The sequence below is a fragment of the Caloenas nicobarica genome, chromosome Z (assembly GCF_036013445.1).
Source record: "Caloenas nicobarica isolate bCalNic1 chromosome Z, bCalNic1.hap1, whole genome shotgun sequence".
NCBI lineage: Eukaryota > Metazoa > Chordata > Aves > Columbiformes > Columbidae > Caloenas > Caloenas nicobarica.
Window position 1 is genome coordinate 105,260,239 of NC_088284.1, and position 26,396 is coordinate 105,286,634.

Sequence of the window (26,396 nt, forward strand, 5' to 3'; positions counted from 1 at the left end):
GCATTTGACTAAGTGGAATACCGTTGAAATGCAATCAAATTCTCCATGTCTCATTCTCTATTTACTGGAGACAGCACAAGATATTCATCGCTACTGCAAAAAAAAAAAAACAGGCAAAGCTAAACCAAATGCTTTTTTCTCTCTTGCTACTGTACCTGTAAGGTGTGTTATCGAGAAGGCTGAACTATGGCTCAACTCCCAGCGACTTTTTTGGCTTTTGTTTCTAGAAATGTGGGTAAATTAAAAATAATGTACTCCCTGCTTATTAAAGACTTGTTTGGCCTTGTCCTGCAGCACTGTCCTCAAAATCCTTCCCCACTTCCACTACACTAAATTAATGGCTTGAGTACTGAAATGCAAACCAGAGCCGAGAACCAATCACCAAATTTGAGTTGAGCCTTTATTTCCAGCAGATTTCTTACCTGAGGGTACGGCAGCAGTACTGAACGGTACAGCACCAAACATGTCTGTACTAGCAGGGAGTGACTGGGATGAAGATGGGATAAAGGCATCACCTGGAGTAGCAGGAGTCTGCAAGAAAACAGGAATAAAATACGACGATGACATATCAGCTGCAGCTTCTGCAGCACATACTTTGCTGTCACATCATCCGTAACTCTAAAGATACAGGTTTGGAGAAAAGAAAGAAAAAAAGAACAGGAAGATGTAGAATGAAAGAAGCAATAGAAATAAGAGTATTAGAATTTGCTGGAGACAGGAGAAAAAAAAAGAAAATGAGAGGCTTTGTACCAGAGGAAAAAAGTAAAAATATTTGCCTGGAATGCATCATGTGCAAAATATTGACATAATTTCTTTCTCCAGAACACACAGACTTGTGATTCTAGGTGTTACGTGACAACCAGTACAGTCAGTGACCACAGCATTAATGTAAGAAACAGTAAAGGCCAATGAAGTATCTGCATGATCTATGGAAAAGTGAATAAACATTGCTTCCAATTAACTAACAGGACAGCTCTACGTTAAAGGAGAAATGCAATCCAATTGAGCAAGCTAAGGATGAGGAGAGAGGACTTTGAACATCTAGTCCCAGACATGCTGCAGGATACCCTGGAGATCTGAGGCTGAGAAAATTTTTCTTTGCCCTCAAAACACGTTCAGCCATCTCTCTCTTTTTACTGTTTTGTCTTCCTTCGCCAGCAGTTCTGGGCTATGTGCTTGGTGGAACCAAAGAGATGTGATTTATACATCTGGAACTGGATCCTCCTGCAGAGCAGTGGAGAGACAGACTGCAGTGAAGCGTGCACCTCAAATAAACACCAGGGAAGCAGATCTGCAGCTCAGGTTATACCTTTTGTGACACCTAGCCCTCTATCAGAAGAATAAAAATCACAGATATTTTTGCACATTATCACAAAGCAGTGACTCCACGTTCAATTTGTTTCCGTTTTATTTTCTCGCAGCACAAAAACTGCTTTGAAATCCTCCCTTCTGGAATGGCTGATGACCTGAATTGTAAATGTGCTCGATAAATGTGCTGAAAAGAACACGCAGAAGAACGCACAGTTCCATTTCCCTGGGTACTCACAGGGGGAGAGGTTACATCAGGAGGAGTGGACATGTCCCCAAAAAGCTCTAGTTGGGTAACAGCCTGTGAAGAGAAAAAAAAAAAAAAAAAATCCCATTTATCTTTTGAGGAGAAGAAACCATGACTTAACTAGTTATAACTTGTAAAGTTAACTAGAAACAGCTAGCAATATAAATCCCCCAAGAGGCTTCAAATCTCAAGTCCCATACGGAGGAAACCCATGGGTTCAAGCTGTGGTATTTTGATATCGATGACAGACTCAAATAGCCAGCAGTTGACCCTATAAAATGATTCTGTAGGGAATTCTCCACCATAAAAAAATGAATAAAGCATGAAAAAACTATCCAGAATAGGACTGGACGCATTACGGCTCCACTCTTGTCATTGGTGAGCACCAAGCATGATTTACGACCAGTCCTTTTCCCTGTCTCCTTTTCTAAACCCCCACTACAAGGTCTTAAAACACAGCAGCAGACTGTGGAGGTGACAGAAGGATACAGAAGGGAAAGGTTTTTAATGTGCTGCCTCATTTCCCCTTGCCCATGGGACGGCTGTGACCTGCATAAGTGGACTTGAAGGAGGACACTCAACTGGGTTATTTCAAGTTTGTAGTTCTACATTTAACTCATGCTAGAAATGTTTTCTCAGGGCATCCTTCAGTTTGATCTCAAAATAGGTCACCCATATAGGTCTCACTTAACTGGACCAGAAGAGAAAAAGCACTTTCATAATAAGGAGCACCTTGAGTGGCTGCATAATCAAAGCTCCTTCACATGTTCTGGAGGAAAATCACTCTCTTCCACCCATCTGCAAACCAGTTGAGCTGGAGTCCAGGGCTGGAAAAGCACAGATCCATTATAGCTCTGCAGGAAACCTAAACCCCATCTACCATCCTTATCAGGGTGGTTATTCCGGGAAGCTTTGATGGGAACTCCAGAATTCCTCCTTCTCCACTACCTTTCTTCTGCTTACTGGCTTTCCTTCCTCCCTGTATCATACTCAATCGCACCCACGTGCGTGGGAAGCCACAATTTTCATTATGAACCAGATTTAATGCAAATCTTAATTTGGTTCATTGAGTCTCCTCCCCAGCTTAGGCACATAAACTTTGCAGTCTCCTATCGCATAGACAGGTTTGAAATTCAGTTGAGTCTTGACCTGGAAAGGCAGCTGCTTTAGGCATTAATCACACTGGCTGGTCAGTCTTTACACACTACCTAAGGAGTAAGATCACCCTACACTTATTTTCCCTCCCTCAACCTTCTATTATAAATGATCCTTTAAGAAATAAGACTCTCATTCAAAGTATAATAATTGCAAAGGTTTATACATTTTTGCAATCCAATCTCTATTCTCATATATAAAAGCAGTGCTACAATCACTTAGACCTGGAATTTGCCAGGCAGCTTGGATGATTCTCAGCTTTCTGTCTAATGATGCACCTAGGGATGAATTATTTCACATTTCTTCACATCATGTCTTATTTTAAATAGATCACATTGCTTTAGTGCTACGACAACATTTTCTTCTTATGGGCTTATGCGTCCCTCTAAGTGTATGTGTGGAAATGGAAGCAGTAAGAAATAAGAAAATCCATGTTTTCTTCAGGGTATACCGATTCTAGTGTACATTACTAAAATACTGCTAGAAGTCACTTCTGCAAAAGAAAAGCCCATAAGTCACTTCTGCAGTGTGTGCATTGTTAAAACGCCAGGAAAAGTTGGAATAATGACAACAGCAGCACTTGTTTGGAAATCACCTCAAGCCTCCTGTAGGCACTGCTGACTCCAGAGATGCCAGGTGACACCAAATTACAGAAGGAGCCGCTTTCTTCTCATCTCTCCAAATTGTATGTTCAGCACCACCCCATAATCTGCCCTTTTCCTGCAGGACTGATGCGTTTTTCACTGTTTTCTCCTCTCTGGCTTGCTAAGAAAAAGCATGTGTCCTTTCGAGGAGGCCATGAGCAAAGGCTCTCCCACTGTTTTCATCCCAGGTGAGGAAGCAGGAGAGCAAACCAGAGAGGATGTGAAAGTGCAGGGCACACGTGGTTACACAAAGAGAAACCGTCTGTGAAGTTATACATTTTTGCTGGAAAAAATATTATACGTTACATACCAATACTGAACATCGATAGTGAGTATACTTTAGAACTCAGGATTAAATGGTACGTATTCAAAAGGTAGCAACTCAGATCTCTATGCCTCGATACCTCTGTAAAATGGGAACAATAATACTTTTCAGAGTGCTTCGAGGTGATGGATCTTTGGAAACTCTTCACAGATATAATTCTGTTAAAGCTCTTAAGAGAAACTCTGCAGATGGATTTCTAAACAGGCAGCTGGAGAGAGTGATAGGAAAGCTGACTTCACCAGTTGTTGTAATAAATCCTCATTCACAATATTCCCCAAGGAAAATGAATATATTTACAGGGGAATTATTTCTCACAGAATAGCAACCTTACATGCAACAGGAGCTACGAACTACATCAAACAATGTAAATAGAAATTTAGTGGGAACGCAACTTCATTTTTCACTTACTGGAGACAGTCTTAAACAGCAACACTTGGAGGTGGGATTTTAAAGTCCCAAATGGTTCAGCTCTGGATTCTGGATCTAGTTTATTTCTACAACCCAATTCTCAGCCTGAATAAAGGAATGCAACTTCTCTGACATAGACATAGTTTTACCCACTTGCAGCATAAGAGATTCTGGCCACCAAATAGTTATCTTCATTTTTGTGATTTCACTGTCACTACAGAACTGATTCCACCCATTAAGCTTTTTTAAATTATTCACACCTGATATTAGCTACATTCCAGTGAAGTTAATCTCAAGCTGAACGTTTTCAAATTGCATTATTCCTATAGGTGATTTCATCTATATTTCCTTAAAACATTTTTAGTGTCACAACCTTACCTGAGTGACTGAAACAAGATTTTCATCAATGTCCAGCAATAAGTTTCCATTCTCCAGCTGTAAAGCATGATTTATGAAATGAAATGAATGATTTATGAAAAGGACATGAATTTCTGAGCATGAAAATGATAACCTCCATAATTATTGACTTCAGTATTGAAATGAAAACCCTTTCCACCTTGCAGTGAGCACAGAGATGAAATCACAGAGTCAAAACAGTGAGTTTGAATGCTGCTGGGATGTGGGGCAAACATACCCTTTATTTGTGCTAAATCTCATCTTCTGGTGTATAAGGCAATTTCACCGCTTGCATCGTAACTATTTATTTTCCCAGATATTTATTAATTCAGCAATAAGCACACCCAGTGAGGTCTGATCCTGCTTACATTAATGGAACTATTCATCGGCTTGGTGCAAGAAAGGACTTAACATCCTCAGGGAAAAAATAATAAATTGAATTTTGGACAACAAAAGCTCTAAAAGCACCATTTGCAGAAAAACACAGCTTCCTCTTAACTAGGATAAGTATAACATCAATGTAAACATATTCAAGAAGCATATTTTCTTTTCATAGTAATTTTAAAAATTACTTACATAAGTCAATCCAAGTTACATTTAAATCCATAGTTTGTGTGTGTAATTAATTATATGTGGGAGCATAATGCCTGCACATACATACATATCTATATTCATCTACATATTTAACATAAATTATGACCTCAGTGTCATCAGAGCGCTAAATTTCAGATATTTACTGAAGCGTTAGAGACGTTATTTCTTAAGAAACAAACATAACAGCAAGTTATCAAAAATCAAATCTTAGATGACTGAGAAGCTTCATACAAGTTACCAGCCAGTAATCGCACGCTACCTTCAAACAAAGAAGTTTAAAAATCTCAGAAACAGTCTATAAATTCATTCCCCCCCCCCCCTGGATTTCATCATAGACCTGAAGAAATAAAAAAGACTGGCAAAAGGCAAAGCTAAAGTAAGAAAATGCCATTGTGCGCAACCAGGAAAGCACTCAGTCCTGAGCCACCAGTGTGTTCCCCCATCCCAGGTAAGGAAAATGTGAAAAAAGCTGTGTCCGCTTATTCGAAGAACTCCACGGACTTTGAAAATATTCTTAAAACGAACACAGAAGGGTTTACATCTTCAGGAGGGCCCAGTTTTGGCCAGTAGTTAATCACTTTCTGTTCTGACAGCCCCCTTGTTTAACTCCCCATCCTCCAGCATCCCGGGATGCAGCTCGTGTCGCTGGGAAGCGGATCCTGCCCCAGCCACCCCCATCGCTTTGTGAAACCAGCTGCGAAACAACCGTGTCTCGGCACAGAGGGAAGATGTGCACGGCGTTTGATGGGCCATTAGAAATTCCCACCTGTGCTACAGCAGGACCCCACAGAAGACATTTGCCCAACTTGTCACGGCGCATCCCCAAGTGCCCAATTATCACGTAGCACTTGAGCTGCCTCTTCCATCAGCTCGTGTTCTGCGTCACACACTGGTGAGGAGACACTTCCTAAGGGTGAGATATCCCAGTCTGTTAGAGCATGGAACAGCCAAGGCTGCAACACAGCTCCTGAGCACGGAATTTGGCCCTTCAAACCTTCCTCCGGTTCGGTTTTTTGATACAAAGCGCTTAACCTTCGCAATTGAGGTCAACAACCCTCACCCTCCTTCCCCAGTGCACGACAGAAAATAACCAGAAGCCTGGAAAGATGCTCCAGGCCTGGATCTTTCTCTAGGTTTGCTGCCTGTGGATTTCTCTACAGAGTGATGTAAAAGCTTGCTTTAATTATTCAAAAATGCATCTCCTTGAATATGAAAACACCCCTACAGCTTAGTCAACCAGGCACACACCAGGCACTCGCGACCAGCCGCACAGACCGAGGCGGAGGGAAGGGTATTAATCCTTGTATCGCGGTGCCATTAAACCTATAATGAAAGCTCCATCTTTCTATACAGGCATGTGAGACATATTGTAAATCTTTTAAACGTGAAATATGTAAATCTGGCTTCTTAAAGCACCAGCAAGCTGTTTGAACCACTCCAGTCGGTACTGAAATTCCTGGTAACACTTTTCACCATTCACTAAGGAAAAAACATATTAACCAAGAGCTGGAGAAAACCAAGAGTACAGAAGCAATGATAAGAAATAAGTAAACTGCGGCTTTCATAAACCTGCACACAACTTGATCCACCCCCACTACCGTATTCCCTCTGACCACCAAGTAGTCTGAAAAACATATTTTCTAAACAATGCTGAAGGTTCAAGTTTTAAAAGGGAAATCTAAGACAGGACTCTTGCGCTCATAAAAGTGTGAAGCACCTTACTTCTTTCACTCCTAAATATAACAAGCCAGAATATTCAACCTCTGTTACTCAGCCTGGTTTTAAAAAAAGCAAGGGGTCTACACTGACTTACAGCACAAGAAAACCTGCTTAATATTGCTATACTTTTGCAAACGAGACAATAAAAGTAGCATCTTACAAAACACTGAAATCTCAGAAAATGAAGCAAAGACGATGCTTAAAAAGCAGGAAAAAAACCCCACAGTAATTAACTTGTATTCCGACATGGAGCTCAGCAAGTAAAAAAAGAGCATGAAGGATACTAACACAGTAAATAACCAGCAATTAGTAATTAACCTTTGCGCTGGGTATTAGCTATTCAGATCTCTTAAGACAGCAGAGGGATTTAAACTTGGTTTCTGCACTCAGGGTAAATGCCCTACCACTCGGTCCCATAGAGAAAAGAGAGATCACCCAACCACGCTGCCTCTCTGCATTTCCAATCCCCTTTTTCTAAAATGTATTTTACACTTAAAGTCTAATGACAAGTCAAATCATTAGTCAAATTAAAGATTTTTATTCTTATTTTAGTTGAAATGTAAATATTTTGGCTATGTCAAATATTTTTTCTGATGGTTCAAATCATTATTTTATTTAAGCAAAGTTCCAGTTATTTGCACAACCTTATACCACAAATGTTGATATTACTATGAGCACCATGAGCTGCAAGCAGCTTGCTAATTAACTGCAATTCATTCTAAAAACCAATTAGAACTACAACAAAGGCGCACATCAAAACTGATAATCAGTCAAACTACGTCTAGTAGGTTGACACACACTGAAAACATCCAACAAACATTGTTTTCCTGTAAAACTACTGTTGGATTAATGGAGTAGCATGATAATTCAACAAAGAATTGCTCAATTACTTTCTAACTGAAGAGCATACACTGAAAAAGATACGTATGAAGAAAAGAAGTCAATGCCTTTGCAATCTCCAACCTTCTACAGATCCTAAAGACACCCAAACGCCATAAACTTTTCCATGACAGAGCAAACTGCAGCCTTGGTATTACCATCAACCCAGACTTTCACCACTAGAGCAGACACAACCTCTCAGTTGTAAGGCTGCAGTGAACGTTCAGGGCGGTTCCTGGACAGTACAGGTCACAGCAGCAACAAGAGCTGCCATAAAACTACACTGATGGATTTTTATCCAACATACGCGCATTTGGGCATCAGTCACTTACACGGGGTTCCAGTGCCCAGAATCCTGTGAGACGCAGGAACCCTCCCATTTAAAATTTCTCTTTCCAGTTTCATTGGGGAACTCTTGTCAGGAGAATTCTTCTTTAGGTGATTCTTCTCCTCTGTATTTTTACTTGAAGTAACAAACCCAAGTACTGACTTTGGTATAATGTACCCAGCTTCAGGGTAGCCCTGAGCTTCATCGCGTTCACCAACTGACCAGTTTCCTTTACCTGTTCACTGGGAGGCACTGGAAGTGCTGGTTAAAAATGCTGTTAGTCAAGCCTGCACAGCTAAAGAGGTGGATGGTTAAGGATAATTGACATAATATATTACTGAGGAGTGTTTGAGTGAATTGCTTCACTGTTGCTCAATAGCTTCCTTTAAATTAAGGATCTCTTATATGATCAAAACATACACTTACTCGTTTATTTTCTCCATTTGAAGGGAACTTAATTCTGAATTTCCTGTGTACTTCAGCTATTTACTCCTATAGGAAATGATGTTTAAAATGTTTCAACCACCACTTTTCTGACAGACTCAAATAAATCAGGAGTCCAAAAGAATGACTCTTCGAGCCAGACCCATGCTCCTTCCAGGCAACACAACACCCACGATAATTAAACTTTCCAGAGCACAGAGGATGCTGGTGCAAAGGTCCCAGCCACGTGGTCACGTCCTCCATATCTTCTCCAGACCCCAGGCAGTGGGTTCCGAGAGCACAATATACACCATGGTATACACCATGGCATACACCAGTCACATCTCATGTATTTAAAGGAAATGCTTCCAGTCCAGAAATATCACTATGTTGTTGAACTAAACACTGAGGCTTTCAAATTGTTAACGTAAGCTACAAAAGCTGTTGTAATTTACATTTACTATGCAGTAAAAGGCCTTGACATCTGTCTTCTAGAAACATAAGTGTGGTTCTTTAGGTACCTTTACAAATATGTGCAATTCATTGCATGTGGCTGATGCAATGCAAAGATACTAAAATGAAGCATATTTTTCCATTCGATAGAAAACTGGAAAGAAAGGGGAAGAGCAAAACGTTTCAACTGATGGAGTGGCTAAAGCCAGCCTGCACCAAATTTCATTTCAGCATGAGGAATTGTGTCTGAGCAGGAAAATCAGGGACCAACAACACGATGCTTGCTGGTTCAATGCGGTTTCCATCCAGAGTTACTGCCAGACACGTTCACTGGCATCAGTGGCATTTCTTGCCTGAAGATCTATTTCTGAAAGTAAGGCACCTTTTGTTCCCAGTGTGTAGCTCCACCAGTTCTCCCTGAGGAAAACTGGAACGAGGACAGTGGCACAGAACCCGGTAAGAGTTCAGATGGGGAAAGATTAATTCTTTAATGACAGGGGACTGTAGTACTACCCGGGTGGCACCATGCAGCCAGCCCTGGTGACACGCGATGGCATTCTTTAATTGCAGGCTGGACAGACAAGTGATGATGAGAATCCAAGCTTCCACATGGGAGCAAAACGCCACTTCTAGCGTGTGATGGCAGAAACAGCTTTGGATGCTTGTAGAGAATAAACTTAACAATGGAAGGGAGTTAGAAATAACCCCAAATTTACTATTTTAATATACTTGCAAGGTACAGTTATACAGGTCAACCTAATACTTTTCAAAATGACAGGTGACTGGTGCTATAATCAAGCTTAAGAAACAAGTTATTTCTATTTTCATTATCGAATATTGCATCACTCTGCCGTTTTCCAAACCTTGAAATCTTTTGAGTTTTGGCAAGCAAAAAAACCCAAGACCTGTGTATTTCTGTACTTAATAACACAGGATAGGACTGAACAAATCCGCAAAAAATTACAACAGCTTCTCCCCAAACTGATGCAGAATGCATACAGCACATCTGCCGCAGCTGCCCAGAGGGTATCACAGGGCAGGTGATGGAGGATGCAGAGAGGATGGTACCCACACAGCAGACGGACAGAAGCAGCTGATGTGTGGAGAGGCTGTTCTAATAAGGGCCTCCTGCTACAGCACAAGTCTCACTCTTGAAGACACGTCTGTGACAACAACATCTCACCTCCAGGGCTGAGATGTTACCTTTGGCATGGTGCTAAATGTTTCCATTATAAGCCAGCAGTTAATATTGGTATTAAATCAAAAAGCAAGCTGGGAGGAGGCGCGCACGGAGCAGAGGTGTTTCCAGCACTGCGCGGAATCTTCTCAGAACAGTTAGTGCAATATCTACACTACAGATACCGCTATGTATATCCACTTCTCTCTAAAAAAAAATAGCAACAGCCCATGAAAACATCAAAGAAACGCATGCCACAAGACATTATCATAGCAAACTAATGTATTTTCGAACTTTGCAACAACTACCTGTATCTGTTAAACACGCAGGTCCCACATCATGATGTCGAACCTTGTACGTGAGGTTTAATCGAGCACAATTAAGTCAGGGCATTTGAACACAGGTGTCTCTTCTAGCAAAGGTAAACAAAACCAGATGGATTTGCAGGTACAGATGGTCAGAGACTGGGCCTGTGCACTCTTTCTCTTCTCAGGTTTGAAAATTTGATCCTGAAAACTGGATTGTGGAGGCTGAAGTCAATGTCACCAGTCTGCAAGTTGTCTCCGTAAAGCCACTGATGCAAAATTAGGGAAAAGCCAGAGTTACAAAGCTCTTCTCCAGACCAAGTGTCACAGAAAGAATTCACTTCGTAGAGGATGCTCAGAGTTATCTGGAAAGCTGCTCTGAGCAACTTTATTGCCAGACATTTTGCCATTACTCCAGGGAACAACTTTCTGCGTGAGCTGGTGGAGCCCAGGGCTGCCCGTGCCTTCCAGGTGCCTCCAGGCACACCTCCTCGGAACAAATCAGACCTGCAAGTAGCACTGTCATCCCAGCCAGAATTAAAACTGAGCTTTCCCAAACGCAGCTTCCTTGTTCGGGCAGAAGGATCAGGTTTCTAGACCTGAGTGGGCTCAAGTCCAGCCCAGCTCCATCTGCTACTCCCATGCCTTGCCCCTGAGGCAGCCGAATTCCTCCCTGCCCCTTCCACCCTGGTTTAGTATTTTCCATGTAGCTGGTACCAGCCAGACGAGTGTCTGCACTGTAAGGCATCAGATATAATGCCTTGAATCGTTATATGGCAGTAAGACGAGTTGTTTGAAAGCCTTCATAAAATTGTAAGCAGATAACTTAGACATATTGATGAGAAGAGAAGGTTTTATTGTGACGTGACTGACAGTCTCCGTGCAGGGTATTTACAGTCTGACTCCGATTACTAAAAACACCATGACAGGTAGAACTTGATGTGGATGTATAATGGGGAGACAATGGGGAATTATGACAAAAAGAGCTCATTAAACATTTCACTTTTTAAAAACAGTTAATTTCACATACAGAACCACAATTTTTAAGTGGAGACTGTACCATTTAACACAAGCTCGTTGGGGTAAGCTTGCTTTCTTTTTCTGGCTAGATGTCTGTTCTCAGTGAACAAAGAGTAGGAAAACTGGTCTAAGGAAGGAGCAGAGAGAAAAACAGGAATGAATACAAGAACTGTATGTTGATATAGAGGAAGGGAGAGATACTGGGAGGATACTGGATACCATGGAAAGTGTGTTTGGAGCTGAGCTGCACGCCCAGCAAAGGAAATACACAGGAGAGTAGGATTTGCAGGGAAGGGATGCAGCAAAGAGATGGGGAAATGCAAGAATTATACCAAGTAAGCAATCTTTTCATCCCAATGTCAGAGAAGGGACTTGGCAGCCAGCCACCACTCATAATTGAGTTCAGTGGGTACATTCAAATTCTGAGATCTGAGACTCATTCCTTTCTGCCTCATTTGCACCGTATTTACATGACTCGATATCAGTGATCACGTGGAGTCACACTACAAAGTACTTTGACACTTTCTGACAAATGGCCTCACACAACGGCACAGCATTGTATAAGTACATCGGCTATCTTGATGCACATACAATGCTGAATACTTCTGCTTCATAGCACCAGCATGAAGATGCATCACACCTTCAGCCACGATGGGATCACATGCAGACAAAGAAATATTTGCCCAAACGGTTCTGGTTTCTTAGGAAGCTGTATCTTATTGAAAATCAGTATGAATTACGCTTCTCAGGTTCAAAGCAGCCTTTGCAAAAAGGATTCTGGCTTTTCGTGGTAGATCTCACCCCACCTAAGTTTAACTATTTAGAAGTTACCACACCTGCAAGTCATTTAAAGTTCCTCTGCAGCACAAAATAACAATGTCCAGATGTACATTTACTTCCACCTGAAGGGGACACCTCACGCATCAGGAGGAATTTCCCCATGAAGTTGCTATTTCTCTCCACCGGCTACAGAGAGTCAAGTGTGGAGGGCACCTGGCTGGCTGCTTCAGTATCCCTCACTTTTATGTGCGGAGAATAGAGATAACTTGCCTGAGAACACACCAGAGGAAAACAATCCCAAGATGGAAAAAAATCACTCTCTGTCCAGGGAATGTGGGCAATTCAGTTTGAACTCGAGCAAAACTCGCTGCGTTTTTATTAAGTGGTGTATTTATTGTCAGGAGAGAGAATTCATGGTGCCTGAAACCCATTAGGAGCTACAAAAAGTTTCTCATTTTATTAATCCATTATGAAATTAATGAAAGCAAGATCTCCTAATAAAGAAAGTGTCCTTCTATGTTTCAACCAGGTAGATGAGCTAGATTATTTGCCCTCAGATTGAATTTTAGAGGTTTATATAATAATGACAGCTATAAATTGAAATAAAAATTATGGCAATTGTCTCAATGACAGAGAGTCTCAGATGTGGACGGGTGAGTAATAAATCAGATGGGCAGTGGAATATTAAATTGCTAATTTTAACAGCTAATGCTGCTTTTCTTCTTTTTTTTTTTTTTTAATACATAATAATAAAAGGATGAAACCATCTCAGCTACATATGTCTTCCTCTATCCTTTTTCTTCGCAAATTGAAGTACATCAGTTGTCTGGAGAAAAAGCTCTAATGACTTTAAATTTAACCATGAAATAGCAAAAAAAAAAAAAAAAATTAAGTCTGCAAACAGCTACATGGAGATGACAGATTAAACATATTTGATGATTACAGAGTAGGTTCCATATGACCTATATCTCACAGTTGTGCTCTTTACCAGGACAGTCTAATACCAAAGTGTCTGCAGACATGATTGCAAGTGTATTGTACATCCAATCACACTGCAACGACCTAAATTACAGACTACAGCCAGAGTAAATTTGAAACATCGCTGAAGAAATAATAAAAAAGTGGCAGGAAATGTACAGCGGAAAAATTGTAACACTGAACTATATGAGAAATGAATGAAAAATCTTCAGCTATTCCGTGCCTGAAAATACCTTAATTAGTTATGCAACATGAGTTATTTAGTAGATTTTCCCAGACAACACTGTGATGCCTCCCTCCTCCTAGTGGCTTATCATGAAATATTTATGGTAAGTTTTGTTTGTTTGTGCAAACCACAGAACTGTCACAATTCAGGCCCCCAACCAGCCGCTCTCCAGCATTTATCTTTTTTTATTCGACATCTTGGTCTCTGTGCTCAGCCCAAGCTGTGCAAGTTCCCTCAGCCTCACGCGAAAGGACGTTCCTTCTCTCCTCAATACAGGCGTTTTCCCCATGCTTACAGCAGACTGAAATTCTTGACCTTTTCCTTTGTTTTTCTCCATCCTCACGCAAGCCCTCAGAAATACTAATTTTCCGTGTAGCCAACGTAATCAAGCAATTTCTCAAGGTATCTATAGCAAAAAATTATATTAAAGAGTATAACCTGCCCTTCAGCAAAGGCATGCCTTGCTGCTAAGGCATCTTCTCTCAACCACTGGTTCCCATTCCTTATACATTCTGGGCATAAATGCTTCACCTCTTCAAAATGCCAATACATAGAAAGGGAACAGAGACATTCGGACACAACAGCATCTTAACCCTATTTTTAATAGGCTACTGTCCATGCAAGGCACAGGACAGAAAGAATTGAGTCTGTATTGACCATTAGCCATTAGAGCATTACAGAAATAATATGTAGCAATACTGGGAGGAAATCTCCTTGTGCTGATTACAGGTCACAATAACCAAGAAACAACACAATACATACAGAAAATATTCTGCCACTCAGGAATTTGTTGAATGAGGTCTTTTTGCACAGTTAATCTTGATGTAGTTCCTTTCAGAGTTTCCCCACAGCTGTTTGAACCAATGGCAATCGCACATATCTCTGCCCTACAACTCCACGGCTCTCACTAAGCTGCCATAGAAGTTGGTTTTATTGGAAAAATAATTGATTTTCTATGCTGTATGTTAGGTTGGATTTTGATGTAACTTGTTTGGTTGGTTTTTCTCCCAAATGATGGAAAAGTAATTCTAATGCAAATTCTCATTTTTTTGGTAACATTTGATTTGAAGCTCCTTAAGAAATCTTTACTTATCAGCACACCGAATTCACCAGCAAGTCTTCTGAGAGGTGTAGACATTTTAGCTGCAGAAAATCTCTGTAGAGATCACAGATAATGTTCTGACATACCTTTTCCTAATGCCACTTCTCTTGACCTCCACTCTACTCAGGCCTTGCCTCTCTTTTTGTCCTACTAAACCAAGCCGTAACGAGCACAATATTCAAAGTACGGCTCTGACAGAGCACACGGGAGAAAATGCAGCCCATGCTCACTCAGAGTGACAAACCTTGCAGAGCATTTGGTAATAGAGGAACCCTTCTAATCCAGGCAGCAACGATTTGTGCATGAACATGCAGAAGGCTCGCTGTTGACTCTTAACCACAGATGACATATTTCTAATTGATGGCTTTCATAAAAATGAGTCGGAAAAGAGAAAGGATATTTAAGCAATGAATGAGATGGGTATAAGTGACATCACAATCCTGGTTACTCCAAAGCAATCCAGTCAATCTGTAACACATCACTGACAAAATTCACATCATGAGGAATGTACCAAATGTTACATACAATAATGAAAGTCACAGAAGCTAAGAAACACACGTTCTTTACTACACATAAAAAGGGAAGATACTTACACTTACAGGTTGACTTTTTGGCACATCATAAACACCTTCCTTCTTTTGGCTGGTAGGAACCTGCAAAGGCAAAAGAAAACTAAGGTCACTGCCCAAGCAGGTTTGATGAAAAATTGACATCAGCAATTGATATTTATGTACAGAATACTCATTAAAACTAACGAAATCAGGGATGGTTCCCTTTCATCCAAGCAGTACCATTAACAGTGAAGACAGTGAAGAAATAAAACATCTATCTGAATTTTTTAAATCCTCAAGCCCAGCAGTGTTCAGAAACGAGATTTTCATTCTCAGTTAATTTCAGCTGCATTAAGTCCAGGTGCACTTGGATCTGCTTCCTACTTGAATGGTTGCTTTTTTCATTTTACTTGGGGGTTTGAAGATGCACATGGAAGTCATGATCAGGTCAGTATGTCATCTTCCTCCATGGCAGAGATCCCACACAGAGCTACTGATCTGAGGGAAAGAGACAACTGGCCTATGGCGTTAGATTTCTTCCTTCCAATTCATTTAATAATCTAAGTCAAGTAAAGTCATAACATCATAACATGTATCCCTGCCACGATCGGGCCCTGCGGCTGCTCTAAGCGATGCTTGGGTACAATGCTGCAATTTGTACTATGGAATTATTGGCCTGACAGAGTCTGACACAGCCAGGGAGCTGAAGCCAACAGCCTCAGATGGACAGGGGATGATGCACTTAAAAAACTTTGGACGAGTCTTTAGCTGAGTCAACGAGTCACGACTTAGACCTTGGGCATTTATAACCTGCTCAAGTAAATTCAGTTGCTTTGTAATACTGGACTTTGCTTGCCCAAGGACTGCTGGTTTACATATTTATACTTTGTGATTATATTTCCTTTCCTTCCTAGAAGCACTGAACGTCTATTGTAAATGTCACAAGCAAAAAGAACAGTAAAAACATGCTCTAAACTGGCACAAATGCTTTAAGTAAATCAGTTCTACTTTTCCACTGAACAAAGGCATTCAGCATAAGAAGGTTACATGTCAGACATTAATGAAACCTCACAGGTCCGTAGGAGAAATGATACTGCAGATACGACAAAATAATTACAATTTTTGTTTTCTAAGACATTAAATATCTTAGAATTCTGATATTAGAGTAGGACTGGTTTAGGGGAAGCTGAAGGAATGTTACTTATCCATTGAGATGTGCCATCATCTCTTATTCTGTATAATATATCAAAAACTCTTTCTATGAGCCAAACATTCTCTTGCCCATGTTTAAATGTCGAAGTCTTTCTGGGAAACCGTTTGTCTTTAACTTGGTGCACACTGCAGAAGTTTGTCAAGAGCATGAGCACAGAACCCTCACAGAAACTGAATGAGCTTTTCAAAAGATCTCTTCTATTCCTATCCTGGCAATGACTTGCTTGCCTTGGCTTTCTCAAAGTACTGACCACTTCCCCTAAACCCACTAAAATCACATTAGATACGTGAAACTGGTAACAGTGGAACAAATCAATTTCATGGAAATAACAGCCTGCAAAGAGAGAGCTTTACATGACAGCATAAGAACAGAAACCAAGAATGGTCTATTTAGTAAGTCATTGGAACGCTTAGTCTTCATAAAAAAAGGACAACTGTGGTAAGATAAACTATTTATAAACTGTCATGAGGCTGCATTTTCCTCTTCCCTCTGGGAAGTTTCCCCTTCAGTCATTCTCCTTTTCCTCCTTACAACTTTTCCATGGAGTAATCCCAACTTGCACAGGCCCATCCACAGCTTATTGTGGAATGAGTATTTCCCTGCACTATCAATCTCTCCTTCACACTCCAGCTTACATTAGAGAAAAGCTCCTGACTTTTAATATCGAGACAGAGAAACTTTTCTGAAAGACATTTTTCTCTCCTAACTTGATACCGCCTGTCATCTTGTCTTTATTTGCCATGCACCATCACGCTTTTTTTTGCATTGCCACTGAGACTGGGGGTCGGCAAGTGATTTCTTTTGTTTTTTCTTTGATTAGCAATATCAGCTAAAGAGGTACCAGCACTGTTGCTGCTGACAGCTCTGTCTCTGTGACGGGCTGTGATCCATTTCGACGTACTTGTATCTTACCGGCAATACAAGCACCACGACTCAGAAACCCCCATCTCAGATTGTCAACTCCTCACGGAGCAGAACTTGCCTCTCCAAAGAGACCAGTGCTGCTACATACACGGTACAAAACCACCTATCACAATCCCATTCCCACCTCACTAAAACAACAGGCAGGAAAAGAGATGCTATTAAGACATTTGACACTAGGTGAGAGGATTGGCACATGCTCGGCAATCAAGTCCTTGCCTAACTAACACATCAGAGCAAATTACATAGACAATATTAAAAGAGCAGACAGACACAGACAGTCTTTGGGGTAATGTATCAAAGAAAGGTGACAGAGAGAGTGGAAAAATGCTTAAAAAGAAAATCGTGACCTCTACTATGTTAAAAAGAAATAGAAATTGTCACTTTTGGTACATATCTTCCATCTCCAGTTACCCACTGGGTAGGAATCTTTCCCACCAAAGGAGAAGTGAATTCTTTGCAAACCAGCTCTTGGTTGAAAAAACAGAGCAGCACCAGAAGAAAGATTTGGTGAGGCTGAAGCGAGGATGCATGAGGTTACTGAGGAGATGCATGTTTACCGAAGTGTACTACAAGGAAGCATTTGTAGTAAATAACAGAGCTGGCAACAATTTGCATCAAACTAAAACAAAAGAACAAGCAAACAAAAAAAAGAGGACTTTTTCTAATTTAGTTTTTAATGGACGGTGTTGAGTTCATCAAAATCTTGGAAAAGAACCAATTTTGCCAGTGTAAGATCTGAGCTGTGGGAACCCAGATTTTCAGCAAGCCAAGAGCTCACCAAGGCCACGGGAACTCGGAAGCTCATGGCTCTGGGCAAGTCTATGGTAGCGATACTTTGGCATCTGTAAATTACAACAGATAATAGAAAAAGACTCGTAGCTCCCTCATCTCAATGTTTGCTGTATTCAGGGTGTTGCCTGTAGTAAATACAAAGAAGGACAACGCTAGACTGCCTATACTGAGGAGTATCAGAGATATTTTCTGCACCTCACTGTGGGAGGAAAAAATTCATCACATGCAGACATTGCGATATGAAGCCCTGAGCAATCCTCTGGTGACTTCCAGGACAGTAACAGCAGCACCCTGAGATAAGGCAAGACATCACTATATGCTCAGAATCTTCCATCCCCACTTTAAGAAAAAGCAAATGCCCAGAGAGTCCTCCTGTTCTTTAGGCCATTCCTCAGAACACATTTCCCACTTCTTCCCTCCCCACCAAAGTTTGCTCTTAGGTCTCCAAACACTGGCAGCGACGTCCCCATTCTACCTGGTTCTTCTCTAAAACATCACTAAAAGCTCCGCACTTCCACGAACAACAATCAGAACACTTTGGTCTGAATGTAGTTGCCACGAGATTTTTGGTTCTAGCATAAAAACATAGTATTACTACACAGAGTAGTAATTTTTTAACAGATGCTTTCCTGAAGATAGTAAAGCTTTCGACACTATGCAGCAGAAAATTTTCCACCTTAGGCACACTCTCACCTTGAGAGTTTTGCATGTCGTGGTCTAGAATGCAGAAAGATGCATATTCTCGTGTGTGCGGTGGAGTGCCAGGAAATAACAGAACCAGGTTAAGCAAATCTCATCTTAATAACCCTGTGACGGGGTCTATAAGATGGTTATTTTCTAATGTTTAACTTGCATTTCCCCTTTGCTTCTTTCTATTTTGGCTTCCAGCAATTCTACCTTTTTTTTTCTTTTTCTTTATTATCTTCCTACCTTTTCTATTACTTAAGAAAACTTTTCCTTTTTTTTTTTTCTTCTTCCATTCTATCCTTGCTTTCTCTACCTTATAAAAGCTTTTCTTATTAGCAGATCAACCTCTAGTACAGCTAGAGGAAACGCTTAATCACTGCTTGAGTCTCCTGCCCCTCCATACTAAATGATTTCCTCAAATCACAATTTTCTTACAGCATACAGAGATTTCTGTCTCCACATTTGCCTCTGGTATATGATACAAAATGAAGTACATTATATTTTAATAAACCCTGTATCGATCCCTTGAGGATAAACTGCATGACAAAAGATTATTTTATATTGCTTTCAATGCAATTTTTGTCAGCGTGAAGAATGCAAGCTTGGGCTCTAACATAACATATGCACTCAGAAAATATTTTTCCCAGTCTGGGGGATATCCACTGAGCTCTTAGGTTTGCTCAGTTATTTCCTTGGTTAGCCAGAAAGAAGAACAGTACCATCAAAATGTCCTTGTACGAATTGCTTGGATGGTCTGCCCTCTATCACATTTCAGTATCCATTTCTCAGAATAGGTGTTTCAAAAAATTAACAGAAAAAACGAGAATTCACTATTCATCACCTTATATGGTGTACTCAAAAGTTTAAGACCTTTCATGAGTTGACAAAGTTAATAAAATTTGCAGAAGCTGAAATGACAAACAACAGAAAAATCACACCGAGACCGGCAGATTATTCATGTCATCAGAATGAAATGTCAGACATTTTCGCGATGAATGAGAACTAATAAAAGTGAACTATATATGAAATGTACTTTACTAAATGCTTGCAATCGTTGCAATGAAAACACCGAAATTAGCGATTTTATACCTGATAAATGTTTTCTTCCGTTTCAGGCTCACGGATCGGCTCGTGTCCAGCCTCAAACACAATGTACTATGACACCAGCCGCCAGAGAGGAAAAGTCAGAGATGAAACAGAAGGGAAAAAGGCGATTTGGAATTCCACGTAAAAACACAGGCAGGCATTAAAGAAACAAGTTCAAAGTACAGGCTGGCAGCAGGACAACCGGTTTGTTGGAAAGTGCCAAGTAAGGTTGTTTCATATTTCATACACCAGCAGTGAATAGACCTAAATCTCCTCTAATGATCATTACAGCAACTTCCTAATTCTTTCTCACTAGGGAGACCGCCTGTGGCCCAATATTAATTTTCTGTAGTCAACGTGAATGTTGCCTCTTTTACATAATGGCAATTATTTCCACATATATTTATGATCTATGAATAAAAAAAGCTAAATTTGAACTGGAAGAACAGGCTGGTGCTCATGGAACAGGCCACATGCAAAAGGCTGTCACAACACTTTTCCCTTTCAGGTTCTTGCTTTATTGTGAAGAGCACGAAGTAAAACTCCTGACATTACAAAAGCTGAACAGTAATTTAGGGCATCCTAATTCTTATCATCTTTCTTGCTGCACCTTAGGCATTGTTCAATATTCACTAATGGTTGAATCAGTTTCTTTCGGTGTGCCTCCCACTGACATGCCTAAGTGGAAGAACACAAAATCTCCAGGAAAAAAAAAGGTAAACTATCATCTATTTTGTTTCAGCACAAAAACACGAGAACAAAATTACATCTTTTTCTTCTTCACACTTAGTAGGATATTGGACATGAACATATTGACACCTTTCTGATAATCGCCTTTGCTCCCAGACATTTTGCTTGGATGAGACTTAAATTTCAGATCTCTTATTAAATCACAGCCCAAATGGCAACAAGCAGATGTGTTACGACATCAATTCCACTGTTGTTTTTTTACTCAAAATATTCACCCTCTGAATTAAATTCTGGCCCCATAGAAGCCAAAACCAAAATGTCAATTTATTACTATTGGAACAAGATGTTATCGTCTTTATTCTCAAAGTAATTCCCTTTTTAGTTGGAGTTTGTATTAAAAAGTGATGCCAAATCTCATTTGGAACTTAAAATCTGGAATCACAAGCCACATTTTAGGAAATATTTACAAAACATTTAACCTAATATACTCTATAACCGAAATAGTCTATTCTATACAGACATATTGTGCCATTACTTACAGCTTAATCTCTAAATATTCTACTTTCTGTAAAAATTTGCAAGTTTCTCAGAAGACTTATCTCAGTAAATTTCAAAACATCTTGTTAAAGGTTTTGGCTGTGTTTGAAGATAACATATTATCTAATCATTTCTGAAACTCCAAGGCCATACAGCTTCAGAAATTACCTGGTATACAGGATCTTCTACATCTTCTTCCAAAATTGTCTACAGCAAAGTAAGAGGACAGGCAGTAAAAGCAAAGAACATAAACAGTAGAGATAAAAGAACTGTATTCAGAAATAGAAGGACAGCAGAGAAATAAGTAAAATGGGCAGGTAGGTATATAGTTTTTGTTCTTTAGCATACAGATAAAGTCGCATTATTGTTCAAAGTAACTTTATTCAAGTTTCATCCGAGTTTAACAATCTGCACCTTATCCGATTTGATTCCAATACATGCATTCAGAAGTATGTTGAATCTTCCCTAAATTATAAGACTGTTAAAAACCTGACTTACAACACACTGACCATTAAAACTTTCCTTCTACATTAGAAGAAACACTACGGGGGAAATGAACAGAACATTCCCAGTAGCTAAACACATTCATCATGCCCCAAGTGATCGCTTTCATCACTGTTTAATCCTACTTCTGAGCTCACGGTGGCTGTTGCGTTCATATTTGTCCATTTGAAGCTAGCACCGGTCAAACCCATTGCTGTTAAGAAATGCTGAGGATGCTCAGTGCCTCTTTGGAGCAACTTTTGGGGGATACGTCAAATCACATTTTTTCTTGGCAGTAGTCTAAGCTTATGCGTGTACCTGGTATACCGCTTGTTCACACTGTTTGTCCTTTTGTGCCTTTTTTTCCATTTCTTCCCTTTGTTTCAGTTCATAGATGAGCTGAAACAGGTCTCGCAAGTCCAGAATTACAGGTTCAGCCTATGGAAGCAAAAAAAGGAAAGAAGGTTTCTATATGGGAAATATACCCCTCTTATCCCATCCTGCTGATAGAACAGTTACGGCATCTCCGCAATCAGAGAGAACTTCATCCACGTTTCATTTCTACCAAACTAACTATATTTGCAAATTAATTATAATTATGAATATAAAAGGCATTATGAATATAAAAGGTACATATATGAATATAAACCCATATATATTAGTGGTGTCTCATACAACGAAATTACAGTAGACTATATGCAAAGTAGCTCTTTGGTATTTATTACTTTCTACTTAGATGAGTATAGGAATATAAGCAAACGTATCTGTATCCAGGCTAGTTTAGTTGGAAAGGAAAGCAGAAACTGATTATAAAAAAAATACATCAGGAAAAATCAGAGAGAGTGAAAAACATTCCCTTTTTCCCAAGCTGTTTTCCTTAATTTGCTATTTAAGAACATCTAAGCAGACTCTTGTGACAACTCTAGCACATAAACAATCTTGCATTGGCCTCTTGAACAGCTTCTTATGAACTCGGCTTTTCTACTGAGTTGCACTGTACAAAATGACAGTCATCTGATACTTACTGCCTGGGCTGTTTTTATTGCCACAAATCTGTGATTTCCCTCCTTTCCACATACATATCCAAATGCTCGATGGTCTGTGATATCCTTTGCGATGTATGAAATTTCATGAACTGCATGGTGGTGCTGTAATAGCTATTAAAAAAAAAAAAATCACAGTAAGAAATATCCATCAAAATGTTCCATTAAAAAGCTGTACGATTTCTTTTTCATCAATGTTTTATCTGGATCTCAATACTCCCATGGAATTAAAACAAACATAACCTGGTATCAAAATCAATTAATATCTGAACTTTCTAAGCCTATTTTCTTTTCAAAATCTAGCCAAACTTGACTTGCTTTAATAATTTTACTAAAAGCTTCAGCTGAATTTTTTTTTTTTTTAATCTTTTGATAAGATACAATTCAATAGAAAATATCATGCTATCTAGCTACTACCTACATAGCATCCTAGGTACAGAACCGATATTTGTGGGTATATAAAAGCAGCAGCAGCACCTGTAGCTTCATACAGGGTGAGCCCGAGTACGGACAGATCCGCAGGGGCTGCAGAGCCAGAGCTGAGATATCCAACCTTGCTAAGAACCAGCACCAGACTTGCTTCATTTCTGCAACGCTTCCCATCAGCCAGCAAGCCATATTCCATTTAAAGCAGTAACACAACTCCAAAAATGTATTTTTCCCAGAAAATTCATGGAAACACAATTACCTAACTTGGAAACAATGCTAAAAGCAACAGTTGACATTTAATTTAAAACCTCACTTTGGTTAACTGTAATAACAAAAAGACTCAATTTTGTTTTAAATGTATGAGAAAAACCCTCTCCAGAGTGAGGACACGAATCTGAGACTCCAAGAGACATGTCCTGGAGCACCAGCACCTTTGTCACTTTGGACTAAATAGTATTTTATTACCAAAATAATATTTAAATATTTCTACTTAAAATAACGTCCTTGAAAAGTTTATCTAAACCAATCTATTAGTTTGAATTTCTACCTTCTGATATATTGACCTGCTCTTATATCATCTAGGGATAATGCTATTTCTGAGAGCACGCAAAGCTTCACAGAGAATTCTTTTGAGGTCCAGACACCTGCTGGTTTGGAGAAAAGCACATTTTGAAAATCAGCATGCTATCCAGGCAATCTCTAAACAACCGGTTATTTTTAGAGGTTGAAAAAACATTTTAAAATTCAAAACTGGAGAAGACGTGTGTGTGTAGAAGCGAAAAGGCTGAGCGCGTGCAGGGCAAGTGACAAGCGATGAGACTTCAGGAGGACACGGACTGAAATTTAAAAGGAGAGGCAGTGCGTAAGAGACAGATGACTATATATAAAACAAAAGAGTGGACATTTTTCACTTTCACTTCACAGTAAATGACTCCTAACTTCCCAACATCGAGATTGCTTGCTCGAAGGAAAATGGAAGTGTTGCCATTGACTTTGGGCTGAATGTGGCTGAGCTGAAGGTGCACTTCAGACTCTCCCAATTTGTTAAGCATTTAAAATTAATGATGGGATCTTACTTAGATAATACAGGGATATTGATTTATTAGGTTTTTCTGAAAACCAAGTTGCATGCTATTTGTTACAATGAAATGAAATGTTCCCATCTCTCTATTCTGCATATGACAGGGAGCGTTATCTCTGGCTTCTATTAAATCAAAGTTCTTTGACATTGCTTTATTGATTGTGAGACAGCGTTTTGCACTGAAATTAAACTGCGATCAGATTTCTTCGTCACGGAATTAAATCTGAAGATCATTCTACCATGGAAAAGTATCACCCACAATGTAAGACAGCAGATGGAGACACTCCAATTTATTTGGGAACCCTCATTAACCGTTCAAAAATCATTACATTTTTAATGGTTATGATATTTTACATACTGTATCAATAGATGTACAAATTAAGTAAAGGTGACTGCAACATTATACTTTCACATATTTTATGGTATGGAGTGTTTAGCAAGAGTTTTTCATTTGTTTGAGGGATATTGAGTTGGAACATACACATGAAATTCAATGTTGCATATACACATCTGTACACAAATGTAGCTCCAAGCATTCCTTCGAACCTGTATTTTCACAGCCCTCGATTCATCTAATGTGTCCTTTCTACACATTCCAATGCCTGATTCCAAGTATTATTTAAGGAACGCCTGATTTACGCTCATCGTAAAGCAGAAAGGAGACTCCTGTTGCAATCAGTAGGGATTTACCATGATAAAATGCAAGACCAGAACTGCACCCTTTCTGTAAATCTGTGTTTTAAGGATCAGCCTAATACCCTGCACAGCCCTTCACAGCAGCGAGACATGCAGGAGAGCACAGGACAGCAGAAGGGACAGCACAGGGAGAAACACCATCTCATCCAGCCACCCAACAACTCAGACTACCTATAAATACAAGGTCTTTGCATGTTCTGATTAGATTTGCATCTGGTGCATTCGCACAGATTCATCTGTCCCGTAAAATGAGACAAACCGATAGAAATGGCGTCTTTATCCCTCAGTTTGTAACCGCTCACATGTAGCCACCCCCTCGATACTTGATATAAACAGTCCTGAAAAGAAAAGAAACAGAAGGCACAGAAGATTGCTTCTAGCAGAACTGCTGCTCAGTGCTCAACATTCACAAGCTGATCTGCCTCCTATTATTTTTTTCTTATATATCTTCAAGGTTTCGCCATGATTTAATCCTGTCTCTAGTTGGTCAGAAGCACATAAAAGAATTCTTTCATAATGTTTATGACACTCCCGTACATCCATGCTGATGGGTTGCATCACACACTACTTGATGTTTTTACTGTATCTTTGCTGAGCGCTGCTACGAGCCATTTACCAATTCATAAGTGAGGTATCAAATTGTTTTGGAGGGCTGCAGTAGGACAGAACAAATTATAGACAAGACTTAATTTATATTATGGTTCAATATAGTCAATTAAATATTGCACAGATTAGAAAGTAATTTAACATTTAAGATTCAGTTGTTAAAAAAATCCACTGAACATAGCCTCCAAATTATTTTAGGTCTCCTGTGACTTTATTCACCATTGCAAACATGGAGGATTTTAAATGCGAGCACAGATAACGTTTCACAATGGATAACTACAACAGTCCTGTGATGCACAAGTCCTTCTTTTTAGGCTAAACATGATGGCATGACCATATTTTATTCAGACATTAGAAAGCTTTTTCCTGGTGTTAAAGAAGTCAAAAATACCCGCATCCACCAAGGCTGCCGTCCTCCCTCTCCCCCTTGAGTTTGCTCTGGTCTCTCCCACCAGCCATTATTTTCTCTCCTTTTTTCCATCCTACCCCCTGCTTCTCCTCTTCCCCCACGTTGCTCCCTGTACATCACACTGAATTGATTTAGCTGACTCTGAGATCTGTAGCATTTCTAATTTCCCTCAGGCTGCTTGGCACCCATCATAAATTTTTTCACCCCTTATCCTCCTCTTGCCCCTTTATTTCCATGCTGTAGCCTCCAGTGCCACTAAATCAATTAAGTCAATCAATTAAGTACTTGGAGGGTCCAGCAATCATGTCAAAGATGTGAGTTAGGTGGCATGAGAAAGTCACTGCTTTACTATCGCTATTTCTCTTTTAATGAGGTTGTCTATTTAGTGGAGCCTGGGGCGCAGTGTTAAGAGCCACAACAAAATAATATCCTGCAAGCTGCAAAGCCTCCCATAAACGCTGCCCCACCGAAAGCAGGAAGCGTGTACCAGACAATATCGTATCTACAAGGACAAGTTTCACAGGGATTTCAGTTGTGCAGCCTTTCACCTCGAATAACTAAACGGTGAGCCCATTTTCAGAGAGGTGCCAACAACCGACAGCTCCGCTGTTATAATGTCCACGTCAATACCGGGATGTGGGTGACAGACACGGCACAAGCATCCTCTGCATTTCTATTCCTCTCTATTCACCTCTATCACAT

The 26,396-nt window shown here is 39.9% G+C and overlaps 1 protein-coding gene across 1 annotated transcript in view; it reads right to left on the reverse strand.

The window, feature by feature from the left end:
- DAB1 (DAB adaptor protein 1) overlaps nt 1-26,396 on the reverse strand; it is a 439,744-nt gene that overhangs the window by 14,235 nt on the left and 399,113 nt on the right. The window contains exons 6-12 of the mRNA XM_065656728.1: nt 22,456-22,587; nt 21,749-21,868; nt 21,116-21,154; nt 19,724-19,789; nt 15,061-15,120; nt 1,547-1,609; nt 423-531 (exon numbers count right to left, since the gene is read on the reverse strand). Of these exons, the coding sequence (XP_065512800.1) occupies nt 423-531; nt 1,547-1,609; nt 15,061-15,120; nt 19,724-19,789; nt 21,116-21,154; nt 21,749-21,868; nt 22,456-22,587 (589 nt within the window). The remainder of the gene's footprint in view (nt 1-422; nt 532-1,546; nt 1,610-15,060; nt 15,121-19,723; nt 19,790-21,115; nt 21,155-21,748; nt 21,869-22,455; nt 22,588-26,396) is intronic.